Source organism: Myotis davidii, unplaced genomic scaffold (genome assembly GCF_000327345.1).
Source record: "Myotis davidii unplaced genomic scaffold, ASM32734v1 scaffold113, whole genome shotgun sequence".
Lineage (NCBI taxonomy): Eukaryota > Metazoa > Chordata > Mammalia > Chiroptera > Vespertilionidae > Myotis > Myotis davidii.
In genome coordinates, this window is record NW_006284356.1 from 255,796 (window position 1) to 270,576 (window position 14,781).

The 14,781-nt window shown below is 43.5% G+C and overlaps 1 protein-coding gene and 1 long non-coding RNA gene across 4 annotated transcripts in view; one reads left to right on the top strand and one right to left on the bottom strand.

The window, feature by feature from the left end:
• Positions 1-11,682, top strand: part of LOC107184963 — a 13,309-nt gene extending 1,627 nt beyond the window's left edge. Inside the window, exons 2-3 of the long non-coding RNA XR_001515875.1 lie at positions 3,861-3,865; positions 11,671-11,682. This is a non-coding gene — a long non-coding RNA (uncharacterized LOC107184963). The remainder of the gene's footprint in view (positions 1-3,860; positions 3,866-11,670) is intronic.
• Positions 1-14,781, bottom strand: part of SAP130 (Sin3A associated protein 130kDa) — an 81,596-nt gene that overhangs the window by 7,378 nt on the left and 59,437 nt on the right. For all 3 annotated transcript variants that reach the window (XM_015571666.1, XM_006754767.2, XM_015571664.1), the window contains 3 exons: positions 12,241-12,596; positions 7,997-8,245; positions 7,329-7,454 (listed from right to left, as the gene is read on the bottom strand). In XM_015571666.1, coding sequence (XP_015427152.1) covers positions 7,329-7,454; positions 7,997-8,245; positions 12,241-12,596 — 731 coding nt within the window. The remainder of the gene's footprint in view (positions 1-7,328; positions 7,455-7,996; positions 8,246-12,240; positions 12,597-14,781) is intronic.

Here is a 14,781-nt window from a genome sequence, read left to right on the forward strand (position 1 = left end):
ATTGTTGGTAGTTAAAGAGATTAATTACCCGCTTGGCACTTAGTGAAGGGGTTTTATCCCCTCCCTAACTTCAGGGGGACATCTCTACCTGGGGAAACAACCTTTCTCGGAGAGGTGACCTTGGTTAAAACACATAGTGCCAAGAAGGTGAGCAAACATATTAAGAACAGTATGCCATATATGCCAGGTCCCTTGAAACAGCAAGGATGGACCCACTCCCAGCAATGGGGGTTAAAAAGAGGAACAACTGTAATAATCTGAATAATGAAGACTTAATTAAAAAAAATAAAAGGGCAAAAACATCCAAAAGGACATCTATCCAGAAGAACACAAACGGTCAATAACTATATGATGTTCAATGTCACTAGGGAAATAGCAATGAGAACCACCCTGAGGGGCCCTGGCCGGGCGCAGTCACTGGAATGTTGTGGTGCACAGATGCTAGTGATTGAACATTTAAAAAAATAGTTGTTTTCTGTTCCAGGATCTAATCAGGATACCACATTCCACTCACTCATGTCTCCCTAAACGCCTCCTGGCTGATGGCTCCTGCTCCGATGACCCCAGGCTGCTGATTCTGGCCAGTGCTGCAGGGTGCCCATCCCTGCCAACAGGCCTGGCTCACAGGCTAGACTGGGTTCTGGGAATCTGAGGAGCCTTCACAGTCTATAGAGAACATACTATTAACCTGACTCAGTCGTGTTGCCACGGCCTTGGCCACCTCACTGAGGGATGTTTGGCAGGTTCCTTCTCTGTGAAGCTCCCCACCCCCCCACTGCACCCCGTGGAGGTCTGTGACCTTACCCAACCCTCACCCACTCCCCGGCACAACACCCTGGGGAAGCCTGTGACTTTACCCCCTCCCCCATGGGCACAGCACCCTGTGGAGGTCTGTGACCTTATCCAATCCCCCTTCCCCGGCACAGCACCCTGGGGAAGTCCACACAGCCAACACTTAAGGACCTTCAGCATCTCCTGTGCTGGATCCTCTTTGGGGAAATATATCTTCACGCTTCTGTCCTTTATGAGGTTTGTTAACATTCCCTCCCAGCTTATGGCTTGTCTTTTCATCTTCCTAACGGGTCTTGACAGATAACAAGTTCTTATGAAGCTCAATTTCTTCAGTTTTCTTAATACACTAGGGGCCTGGTGCATAAAATTCCTGCACATGTAGCGTCCCTAGGCCTGAATGGCGATCAGGGCCGATCTGTGGGATGACCGGTGGGGCTTCCGCTGGCACCCGCCTTGGCTGGTGGCCTAGCACTGCTGCTTGCTGGCCTGTCCAACACGGGTTGGAGCGTGTGGGCAGCTCCTGCGTTGAGTATCTGCCCCCTGGTGGTCAGTGTGCATCATAGCGACCGGTCATTCTGCCGTTCAGTCAATTTGCATATTAGGCTTTTATTATGTAGGATGGTGTTTTTACAATAGAGGCTGAAGGTAGCATATCTAAAATGTTCACAGGGATGTGCATCAGTCCTAAGAAGTGTTCACCACGCTCAAGGTGCAAAAGAATGTCTGCCAGGTATTCTTCTAAAAGTCTTACATTTCAAAGTTAAATCCATTTTGAGTAAATTCTTGTATAAATTAGGTTGAGGTTGTGTTTTTTTTAACTTATGAATGTCTAGGACTGTCTGTTAAAAGACTTTACTTCCTCCACTGAACTGGTATTGCACTTCAGTAAAAAGAAAACAAAACAGCTGAGCATATCTGTGTGGACTTATTTCTGTGTTTTCTATACCATTACAGCATCTGAATATATTTTATTGATTTTTTACACAGAGGAAGGGAGAGGGTTGGAGAGTTAGAAACATTGATGAGAGTGAAACATTGATCAGCTGCCTCCTGCACACCTCCTACTGGGGATGTGCCTGCAACCAAGGTACATGCCCTTGGCCGGAATCAAACCTGGGACCTTTCAGTCTGCAGGCTGAGGCTCTATCCACTGAGCGAAACCAGTCAGGGCTTCAAGATTATTTTAGCTATTCTACCTCCTATGCTTTTCAATGTCAAGTTTAAAATATCCTTTATTATGTCTACAAAAGCCTTTGTGTGATTTTGATAGGAACTATATTAAACCTATTGATCAACCTAGGGAGAACTGACATTTTTATAGAGCTTTCTAACCCATGAACATTGTATGTCCTCTCAAAATTCTCATAAGTTCATTACAAGTATCTAAAATTGTTGTGTGTGGATATTGGATCCTGTGATTTTGCTGAACTCATTGACTAGGTCCAGGAGTTTTTGCAAAGAATCCTTAGAGATTTTCTACGCAGATGATGTCATCTGCAAATAGGGTTCATTTATTTCTCTCGAACCAGTATAGCTGTTTATTCTTTTTCTTGTCTTGAAGTGTGGCTAGAACTTCCAGTTCTCTATGGAGTAGTGGGACAGAACAGCCTTGTCATTTTGCTCACTTCAGGTAAGGCTAATGTTTAAGTCGGTAATTCTGTATGGCCCACGAATGATGTTATAAATATCCAAATGGTCTTTGGCAGAGATGTTTCCCACCCCTGTTGAAGACATTTTACTCAGTTGAGGGAAGTCTTTCTCTTTTCCAATTTTTGAGTTTTTATAAGTGTTGAATTTTGTCAAATAATTTTCAGCATCAATTAATATAATCATGTAATTTTTCTTTTGTAGCTTTTGTTGTGGGATGAATTGTGTTACCCCGGAAAGACATGTTAAAGTCTTAAGCCTTGGTACCTAAAACTTGATGGTCTTTGCAGATGGAACGCAGTTATACTGAGCTAAGATGGACCCTAACTCCAATGACGAATGTCTTTCTGAAGAGAAAAGTCAGATACCCAGGGAAGAACACTTGTGGTTCTGGAGGCGAAACTGGAGGGAAGCAGCTGCACGCCCAGTGTTATTGAATGCTTGCTGGCCAGAAGCTAGACAGGCAAGGAGAATGGTCTTCTGCAGCCTTCAGAGAGGCTGGTCCTGCTGATGCCTTCATTTCGGACTGCTGGACTCCAGAGCTATGAGATAAATGTCTTATTTTAAGCTCTCTTGTTTGTGGTACTTTATGATTTTCAAATATTAAAGAAGTTTTGCATAGCTGTAACAGATCTCATTTGATAAACGTGCAAAATTCTATTTATATATTGCTGGATTGTAATTTTCTAACAGTTTAAGTTTTTTTGCTTCCATATTCATGAGAAATATCAATCTGTAGTTTTCTGTATTGATACCCTTTTTGGTTTTTCTATAAGGGAAATGATGACTTCAAAAAATGAATTTGAAACTGTTCCATCCTGTATTTTGGAAGAGATTATAAAAAATTATGTTGATTGTTCATTTAAACATTTGAAGAGTTTCCCAGTAAAAGTAGCTGAGCTGTCTTATCTGGTTTGGCTCAGTGGATAGAGCATTGGCCTGCAGACTGGGTCCCAGGTTTGACTTTGGTTAAGAACATATGCCCGGGTTATGGGCTCAGTTCCCAGTTGGGGGCATGCAGGAGGCAGCCAATTGATGACTCTCTCTCTATCCCTCTCCCTTCCTCTCTGAAATCAATAAAAAATATATTTAAAAAAAGTAGCTAAGCCTAGGGATTCTATTTGGAAGCTTTTGAATTACGGATTCAACTTATTTAATGGTTACAGGACTACTAAGATTTGTCCATTTATGGTGGCGTTTGGTAATTTATGGTTTTGAACGAATTTGTGCACCAGTGGGGTTCCTTGGCCTGGCCTGTGGGATCCCAGATTGCAAGAGGGTGCAGGCCAGGTCAAGGGACCCCACTGGTACTCAATTGGGATGGGGGAAGGACACGGGAGGTTGGCCAGCCAGGGAGGGACTGCGTAGTATTTTCTTACTAGAGGCCTGGTGCATGAAATTGGTACACTCGGGCAGGGGAGGAGTGGTGGGGTGGGCTGGAGGTGGGGGGGAAGTCCCTCAGCCTGAATTGTGAGAGGGTGCCAGCCAGGCTGAGGGACCCCACCAGTGCACGACTGGGGCTGGGGAGGGACCACAGGAGGGCTCCAGGGCGTGTGTGGCCCGTCTTACTCAGTCCTGATTGGCCAGAACCCAGGAGCAAGCTAACCTACTGGTCGGAGCATATGCCCCTGGTGGTCAGTGCACGTCATAGCAAGCGGTTGAGCGGCCTTAGCATATTATGCTTTGACTGGTTGAATAGCCAACCGAACACTTAGCATATTAAGCTTTTATTATATAGGATGCTTTTAATGGCTGCACAATATGTAGTAATATCCTGTTTCACTCCTGATAATCCCAATTTGCCTGTTTTCCTTTATCTTTTTCAGTTTTTCTAGAGATTTGATTTTATTGATCTTTTTCCAAAGAACCAGAGTTTTTGTTTTATTGATTTTATTAATTTCCTCTTTAAAAAAATGTTACTTTTATTGATTTTAGAGAAAGAGGAATGGAAAGAGAGAAAAACATTGATGAGAAACATAAATCAGCTACCTCCTGCATGTCCCCTAGTGGGGACTGAGCCTGAACCCAGGCATGTGCCCTGCACGGAACCAGTGGCCTTTTGGTGTATGGGACAACACTCAACGGAGCCACACCAGCCAGGGCTTAATTTCCTCTTTTCAATTTCACTGATTTCTGCTGTCTTTACTATTTTCTTCCTTGTATTTGCTTTGAGTATATGTTGCTCTTTTTACTGTTTTTGTTGTAGGAACTTTGCGATGCTCCCTCTTGTCTAATGTAGCATTTCGTGCTATAAATTTCCCTGTTGGCACTGCTTTAGTTGCCTCCCATATATTTTGATTACCCTTCATTTTATTTCCGTTCAGTTTATGTATTTTAAAAAATTTTGACACTTCCTCTTTGACTCATTGCTTAGAAGTGTGTTGTGTAATTTCCATGGTTTGGAGGTTTTTGGTTCTCATTGTTTTTGGTTTCCAATGTGATTCCATTATAGGAAATGAAGATAATCTATATAATTTCAATTCTGTTAAATCTGCTAAGATTTGTTTTCTGGTCCAGGACACTGCCTGTCTTTACATGCTCTGTGTGGACTTGAGAGAATGTGTATTTTCTGCCGCTGTTCCAGTGTGTATGAACATTTCTTAGATGCTGGTGTGTGGTGCTCAGCTCTACATCCTCGCTGACTCTGTGAAGCGCTCCTACCAGTCGCTGAGACCAAGGCGCTGAAGCTCTCACGGCATCGCACACCTGCCAATTTCTCCTCCAGCTCCAGCGTTTTGCTTCAAGTATTCTGAGGCTCTTGGTTTTTGTTGCCTCTACATTTTTTAATAGCACACAATGCCCTTCTTTGTTTCCAGTAATGTTCTTTTCTCTGGTCTACTTTTATTTGATATTAATATAGCTACTTTTGCTTTTTAAAATTTTTCCATTGCATATATTTTCCATCTGTCAATCTACCTATGTCAATGTACTTGAAGTGAGGTTCTTATAGACAGAATATAGGTGGATCTTTTTCCCATCCATTCTGTCATTCTGTGTTTTAATTGGTATATTCAGACTATTCAGATTTAAGGTAATTATTGATATGTAAGGTTAAATCTGCCATGTTATTATTGCTTTCCTGTGCTGCTTCTATTTTTAAAATTCTTACCCAAGGGTATTTTTTCCATCAATGTTTTTTTTAGAGACAGTGGAAGGGAGGGAGGAAAAAGAAAGCGAGAGAAACACTGATGTGAGAGATACAGTGATTGGTTGCCTCCTGCACAAGCTTGCAACTGAGGTATGTGCCCTTGACTGGAAATTGAACCCATGACCTTTCGGTCCCTGGGCTGACACTCTAACCAGTTAGCCAAAGGGTCAGGGAATTTCTTGGGCTTCTTGATCCTCTATTTCTTTCCTTTCCTTCCTGTAAATGACCTGACCAGTTTTTAACATTTAATCTTGATTTATTTTTAAGAATATGATTTTAAAACTTAGGCAAAACAGTTCAACTAGTTTAACAGTCAAGAGACTTGGCCCAAAGTGATGAATATGGACATGTTCAAACATAAGATGTAGGAATCATGAACATTTTCAGTCATCAAATTACCTTTCTTGATACAGTTATGGTGAGTCGCAAGAAGCAATAAGACTTTTTTAGTATGGCTTAAAATGTTACTAGGGAACACTTTAAATGTTAACTTCTAGGCTGTGGAATTCTGGCATGAGGAGAGGTTTAGTGGTTCATACCCTGCTTCTATCACAGGCCAACATTCTCTACCTATGGAAATCTTACCTGCTCTTCAAACCTCAGGGAACACTCGTGAGGAAGAAAACCTGGAATGTGTTGCTACTTCTATACTTCCATTTAGAACAAGCATGTCAAACTCGTGGCCCGCAGGCCGTATGCAGTCCACAACGAATATTTTTGCAGCCCGGCCAATATAACAGTATGTAAGAAATGTTTTAATAAAAATTTCGTAACTTAATTTTTACAATATCTTGTTATACATAATTATTAATAATGAACTACACCGTTCGCTAGTGACTGATTACTAGAATCACTTTCTCTATTGAAATAAACCTACGTTTCTAGGAAAATTGAAGCTTTTGTTTTTTGTGGCCACATACACTTACACCTTGTGTATTCGTCCCGTTAGCCTTTGAGTTTGACACGCTTGCTTTCGAGACTGAACTGCCAGGACCCTCATCCCTGCTCAGAGATTAGTCAGTCCAGTTCAGCTCTGCTCACCTTGAGGCCACAAGGAAGCCCTCAGAGAAGTGCCCAAGTAGACTTTCTATTAAGGAAATGGGAGAAATGACCAATCCTCTGCTAACTTATACTTCTTTGTGCAATGACTATATCTGAGATTAAGGACACTTAAAGTCTATCAGCACAAATATTTACGAATTACTATCAGCCATTTTTATTAAATGTTGGTTTATCAAAATGTTACTCTTAAGTTCAACAACAAGAGTTAATGTTGACCACTCCAAGAGTTAAACATGTTAAATAAAGGCGGTCCTTTGGGAAATAAAACTCCCTGGAGCTTATGATGCACGTGCATCCGAGCATCCGAGGAACTCAGATGGACTATGCCAAACACCCAGTACAGCTCCTTCCACAGCTCTGTGGGGCGGAGGAGTCACCTACCGCCACTCGAGGAGCTGGGACTACATGAAATTTACTAAGAACAATGCTGTCACTTATGTATTAGACTGAGTTTCCAATAAAGTAGACATAGCTTTCTCAGGCAAAGAGTAATTTTCCAAATTTTATACCCAAATGTACATTCTGTCTAAGTTAAACATTAAAGTCTTCAGATTTTATAACAAAAACTTAAGGTTTTTAGAAAGTGAAAACTTGTAAACCCGTCTGTTCTACTGTGATTGTAATCACAGTAAAAGACCAATTTCATGCATTAACACTGAAGCTCCTGGGGGAAGCTAACCTTTAACCCGGACGTCACTGTATCGCTGAAAGTGGTGGTAAGCAGCTTTCCAGGGGTTCCGATAGTGACGGAGCAAAGTAATGGGAGGTCTTGGACGCACAGGGACATACCTCACTCCTTCTTCATCTGTTTAAAGGGAACAAAAAGAAGATGCTAAGTAGCTTATTACATACTAGAGGCCTGGTGCATGAAATCCATGCACTCGGGGGTGGGGGGGCCCTCAGCCTGGCCTGCACCCTCTCACAGTCCAAGAGACCTTGGGGGGTGTCCCACTGCCGGCTTAGGCCCGCTCCCCGCACCTAAGCTGGCAGTCAGACATCCTTAGTGCTGCTGTGGAGGCGGGAGAGGCTCCCGCCACTGCTGCTGTGCTCGCCACACGTGAGCCTGGCTTCTGGCTGAGCAGCACTCCCCCTGTGAGAGTGCACTGATCACCAGGGGGCCGCTCCTGCATTGAGCGTCTGCCCCCTGGTGGTCAGTGTGTGTCAGGGCGACTGGTCATTCTGCTGTTCAGTCGATTTGCATATTAGCCTTTTACTATATAGGATTTGCCACAATCCTCAAGGTACAATTCCAGTAAGTGAGCCACAGTGAGATTGGACTATGTAAACAGCTTTGGGACTGGTCCTGATTCAAGTGGGAAAGCTTCACACGACAGCAGATTCCATTACCAATGTACTCCTTGGGAGGAGACTTGCGCTTCTCTGCCTTCACCAGGAGACTCTTGGCTGTGGACTTCTCGTCGTCAGTGCTGTTTGTCTCCATCATGTCCCCCTCTTCTGTGGAAATCACATGCTGTTGCTTCCGAGGCTTTTTCCTCGGGGAGGCACCAGGTGGTAGGTCACTTGTGGGCAGGGACAGGTTGTTAGCCAGCAATGCAAGAGATGGCGACATGGTGCTGGCAGCTAGTGGAGGAACTGCTGCATGGGAGAGAGAGCACACACGTGCATGAGAACCTGAGCATATGGACAGCGTCACCAGATGTCCACCAGTGAAAATAAGTAGAACAGAGACACCCTTGTGTGCCCGGTGCCGGGTAAGCACCAGTTGTGCAGAGGCGGCCAGGCGCTTCCTAACACCTCACATCTCCACTGTCCTTGCAGGAAGACGCAGGAGTGACAAAAGCACCGGTGTCAAGCCCCTGGGGTGGCAGGGCCGACCCTGAGGGCTTTCTGGGGCCCACATACCACCTCTGAGCGCCTGCCTGCCCCTGGGCTTCTTGTCCAAGGGGAACAAGAAACCACATGGTCAAGACACTATTTCAAGCTTTTGAGCATGAATTCTTAGAAGTTAACCTGTTTAGTCACATACTTAAGATAATCTGAATTATGGGCATAATTTATTACTCCCAATTTAAAGATGAGAAAACAAGGCACAGGTCATGGGAAGCGCAGGGCGGCGCAGAGCCGGGCTGAGCTCAAGCTCTGGCACCCATGGCACACGGCCTCCTATCAAGCAGCCTCCACCGGGAGGGGAGCACTCGCCTGGGCGTGCGTGAATCATACACCTGGGGCCTTACAAATCAGGACAAAAGCTCGCCTCTACCCTTATCCCATCTATCATATCCCTACGTCCCTGCCCCCACCCTACCTCGGTGCCCAGTCCCAACAGGCACACCCTGAATACTGTCATCACATCTTAATTTCTAGCACCTGATTCTCCAGCCAAAACTAACTATTTTTCCAGGTCACTCCTCTTAGCAACCAGTCTCCAACAACCTCTAGTTGAGGAGCTATTATCCATTAATAGGAACTATTAAATAGGAACTAGGAACTATTATCCATTAATCCTACCTTTTTTTTTTTTTTTCTATTGCTTATCCCTCTCCTATTACTTTCCTGCTGCGGGGCAATCCCAGGGTATCTGCTAAGTCCACTCTCTCCACATGGCCATTTCACCCTTCTCCTTCCTCAAACCTCCAGCACCTCTTTTCCCAGCCCTGCTCTTAGCTGATTACCTTGCTTTCAATCTTACTGCAAATAAATACATACATACATACATATATACATACAATAAAAGGAACAATCAGAAAATGCTCATAAATTCCCCACCACGTATACCGTCTTCCTTGCCCCGGGACCATGTATTTCCTTATCTTTGTGTGTCCTGCCCTGACACTGCTCCAGGAATCCTCATCTTTCTCCACACCATCAATTCTTTCCTTGGACAGGATCATTCCCACATGGACTTGTAATGCCCCAGCTTAAAAGTCACTCCTCTTGGCATTACTTCCCTTCAGCTACCGCCCTTCCCTTTTCTACCCCTTTTTAACAAACACTGTTCACACTTATTGGCTCCAATGCTCCTCTCCAGTTTTCTCTTGAACCCACAGCCAATCATCCTGGACTAATCTCATTACATGAAAACAGCTCTTCTCAATATCTCCACATGCTGTTAAATCCAATGGTCACAGCTCAGTCCTTACGTTTTTGAAAAATGTATGTTTTCTTAAAAAATTTTTTCAATTACAGTTTATTTTCATAATTACTTTGTATTAGTACAGCACAGTGGTTAAACAATCAAATACTTCACCAAGTGTTCCCACTGATACTTCTGCCTGGCACCATACACAGTTACTGCAATATTGCGGACACTATTCCTAGGCTGCACTTGGCGTCCCCGCGACTATTCTGTAACTACCAATCTGTCCTTCTCAGTCCCTTCACCTTTTCCACACAGTCCTCCAATCCCCATCCTCTTTGGCAACCATCCGACTGTTCTCTGGACCTATGCATGTTTCTGTTTTGTTCTTTTCTTTTGTTCTTTAGTTTTCACATATAAGTGAAATCATATGGCATTTGTCTCTCTCTGACTGACTGCTTTCAGTTAGCATAATACCCTTTAGGTTCATTCAGGAGTCCTTAACCTAATTGAGCTTTCAACAACGTGTGACCCAGCTGATTACTCCACTTTCCCTGACATATTTCTGCCCCGCTTCCAGGACATCACGTATCCCAAGTTGATTCTCTCCACTCTGGTCCCTTCACTCAATCTCCTGTTTGCTCTGCCTCTTCTTCCTCCACAGAATGGGCAGTGGCCTGGAGGAGCTCAGTGTACAGCGGCCTCTGTTTTTATTTGCACTCATTCCTTAAGGGATTTTATCCAGACTCATGGCTCTAAACACATTTTATACACGACAGCTCCCAGTCCATGCCTGCAATTCACTCTCTATTCCAAAAGCCAGGTTCACAGGCCCAAACGCCAACCTGATGTGTCTGTCTGGAGGCAGGTCTAGCAGATTCCTCAAACTCACCAAATCAAGACCTCAGTTCCTCCCTATAGAATGTGCTCCTCCTGCAACCTTCCCTCTCTCAGCTGTCGGCAACTCTGAGCTCCCAGTTACTGACACCTGGCCTTGATGCTGTGCTCCCACACTCCACATCCAATCCTGAAAGGAATCCTCAGCTCTACTTTAACAACATACCTACTCCAGTCATTTCATACCACTTCTGCTGCTACTACCTTGGTTGAAGCCTTCATTGTTCCCTGCAATTTATGCAATAACCTCTGAACAGAGCTCCTCGATTCCATCCTTGCTCCCGTCTTTTCTGTACACGGCAGCCAGAGCGATCTGTAAGAAATGCAAGGGACCTGCAGTCCCTCCTCTGCTCTCAACCCTCTCACAGCTCTCCCGTCCTCGCAATGGTCCACAGCTCTCAGTCTCGCCCCTGGTCCTCTGACCTGCCCTTTGACCACTTCCTCGGCAGGAGGCTCCACCTGTGTACCTCCGCTCCCTGCCACGGCTTGTTGCTGTCCCAGGCCCCCACCTCTCTGATGTCTCTACTCAAAGACACTTTCTCAGGAAGCCTTCCTTTAAGTCTTTAAATATCACAGCTCCAGCCCTAACTTTCCCTGATATTTTGTCCCTGCCTCTTTTTTTGACTGTCACATTTGCTAGATGACAGAGTTGTGCTTTTTTCACTTGGGCTTTGTCTGTTTTTTATAAATTTCTTAACACTGAATATTACTTTTGTAGTTATGAAAAACAAGATCCACAAAAAATTATTAAAAAACAAAATCAAACAGAAAGAAAACTTCCAGTCATCTGCCCTTTACAGAGAGTTTACAGACAAGAAGAGAAAAAAAGGGGTAATGTATAGTTTTAAGATTTTACTAAACACATATTAAGTTTAACAAGAGAGTATTTTCAACAACATAAATCTTACTTTACTGTGTAACAAAAATGGGCAGGTAATAAATTGTAAATAGCAGGACTTAGCGACGATTGTATCCTCTTACATGGCGATTTTTAATTCTTTTTGGGGGCAGCATTTTATTAATGAACTAGAGGCCTGGTGCAAGAAATTCATGCACTTGGGGTTGGTCCCTCAGCCCAGATTGTGAGAGGGCACAGGCCAGGCCAAGGGACTGCACCGGTGTACGTTCAGACTGGGGAGGTTGGCCACCCAAGGAAGGACCACGGGAGGGCTCCAGGGCATGTGTGGCGTGTCTCCCTTAGTCCCGATCCGCCAGATCCCAGCAGCAAGCTAACCTACTGGTCTGAGCGTCTGCCTCCTGGTGGTCAGTGCACATCATAGCGAGCAGTTGAGCTGCCTTAGCATATCATTAGTATATTACACTTTGATTGGTTGAACGGACAACCAGACACTTAGCATATTAGGGTTTCATTAGATAGGATACAAAAAGCTATCATGAAGAATATGTAAATATCTTTGTGGAAATATTAATCTTTTTCTTAATTTTGGTTAAGAAATAAAATTAAAGATAAAACCAGCAAAATGGTTTAGTTTTCAAAAGGAGCTTCCATTTATTGAAAAGTAATAAAGTGCAACTTTAAAATGAGAATGGAGGGGTCAGCATTCCTAGCTAAGGGTAACACAAGTTGGGACTCTGAGGAAAATCAGGAAAAGGGGAAGAAGCAACTGCCAACACTGTATTCATTGAATGAACTTACCAGAAACTGGTCTCATGATATCCATTGGTTCCACTTCTTCTTTAACTTTTATCTCAGGTACAGGAGGTCCCAAAATCGAGGAGGGATTGCCACCTACAGCTGCTGCAGGCAGGGGGGCAGCTGCGATGGTGGTGATAGGTGGAGTGATGGGAACGGCTCCCGGCATGGTGGAGAGGGCAGCCGCAGGCTGTGACGGGGGACTAGCTGCAATCATGGTTGGAATGGCTGGTGGAGGCTGCTGAGAAGTGGGAGGGACTGCAATGGTGGGTTGATCATTATTCTGATTGGACACAGTGTCCATGGACACAGTGACTGGAGTGGCCATTGATACATGGATTTCTGACTTAGGTTTGGCACTGAAATACAAAAGCAAAGATAATATAGCAAACAACAGAAAATTTCCTTAACCTGCAACATCTTAGAGGATGGTATTTATCCAATTCGTTTTGTAAAACACAGCAAAACTAAAATATTTCTTAATTCTAATAGTTGAACTTTAAAGTTTGAAAGGGAATTGCAGTTTTAAAAATTCACCTTTTTGCGCCACCCAATATGTTTTTATAAGCAGTAATAAAATTAATTTAGAAAACCAAGTCCATTGTAAAGAAATCAAAGTTATGTCATCAAAAACAACCAATTTTCATTATGTTGTGCATTTTCCTCCCAGAATTCCTTAATGCATATGCTGTTTTAGGAGGTCTTTTGATTGATTACAATTGTATTCATACTTCATATGTGGTTTCTCTTATAAAAGAGGAAACTAATGCACATGGCAAAGATAGGAAAGAATACAAATTAAAAGTAATTTCCCTCCACTTCAAACATGCAGACCTCTACTCAGAGGCACCAGTACAGTGGAACCTCAGTTCTCAAACTTAATTCACTATGGAAGGCTGTTCGAGAACCAATTTGTTTGAAAAACGTATCATTTTCCCCCCTTAGAAATAACGTAAATTGAATTAATGCGTTCCAGACCCCCAAAATAAATGTTTTAACTTTTCTTATGAAACAGTACATATAATGTACTGTTTGTTTCATCTATAAGCAAACTCTTCCTTTCTTAAATTTATCAACGCACCCTCCTACCAGTCTTAAACAAATTTTTCACATGCCACTGCCTCAGAAATGCTATCACCAGCTAACTGCTTTTCATTTATTCAATGAACAGCAGTTTTCCTACCTCTTAAGTGCCCGTGGTTGTTGTTTTGTGAGCACTTCATACCCTTAGCAACACTGGCACTCTGGTCGGCCTCTTCATGTTTTAACCTTGTGCTAATCACAGAGTGAGCCGCAACAGCAGTATCTCTCCTTTTTTGTTGCCTGAGAGACACTTTTTGTCACACTGAGGCATCAGCATAAAAGGGTTCTCAGGTCCAGAACGTAAGTTTTGGTCGACAACCAAGACCTTTTTTCTGTGCACAACATGACTGTTTGAGGTGGGAGACATTGGAGAAAAGAGGCTTGACTGTATATGTTACCAGAGATATTTCAGACATCTAGAGTAGCTGCAAGTACAGTGTTTAAAAATGTACGTCCTATTTTATCAGTTTTTTAAAATACATTTTTACTGATTTCAGAGAGGAAGGGAGAGGGAGAGAAAAACATCAATAATGAGAGAATCACTGATCGGCTGCCTCCTGCACGACCCCTACTGTGGATCAAGCCTGCAACCCGGGCATGTGCCCTTGACCGGTATCAAATCTGGGACAATTCAGTGTGCAGGCCAACGCTTTATCCACTGAGCCCAACAAACGAGGGCTATTTTTTCAATTTTTTAAAAAATGTTTTTTTTTTTTAGAGAGAGAGGAAGGGAGAGGGAGAGACAAAGAGAAACATCTATGTAAGAGGGACACATTGATCGGCTGTCTCCTGCATGTCATCTACTGGGGATCGAGCCCACAACCCAGGCTTGTGTCCTGACCCAGAACTGAACCGGCAACCTTTGGGTGCACGGGATGCCGCCCAGCCAACTGCTTGAGAACTGAACCAGCACCTCCCAGTGCATGGGCGCCGCCCAGCCCACGGCCAGAGCCTGTGTTCTCAGGTTTGTAAGAACAACTCATACATGTCATTACAACTTCTTAAACAATATTATTTTTTTATTAATTAAATCTTTATTGTTCAGATTATTACAGTTGTTCCTCTTTTCCCCCCCCATAGCTCCCCTCCACCCAGTTCCCACGCCACCATCCTCCCTCACTCCCCACCCACTGTCCTCATGCGTAGGTGCAGGATTTTTGTCCAGTTTCTTCCCATATCCCGCTCACCCTTTTCCTCCCCATGAATAGCCAGTCCATTCCCTTTCTATGCCCCTGATTCTATTATAATCACCAGTTCATTCTGATCATCAGATTATTCACTTGATTTTCAGATTCACTTGTTGATAGATGTGTATTTGTTGTTCATAATTTGTATCTTTACCTTTTACTTCTTCCTCTTCTTAAAGGACACCTTTCAGCATTTCATATAATACTGGTTTGGTGATGATGAACTCCTTTAGCTCTTTATTGGACCTTCAATTCTGAATGATAGCTTTGCTGG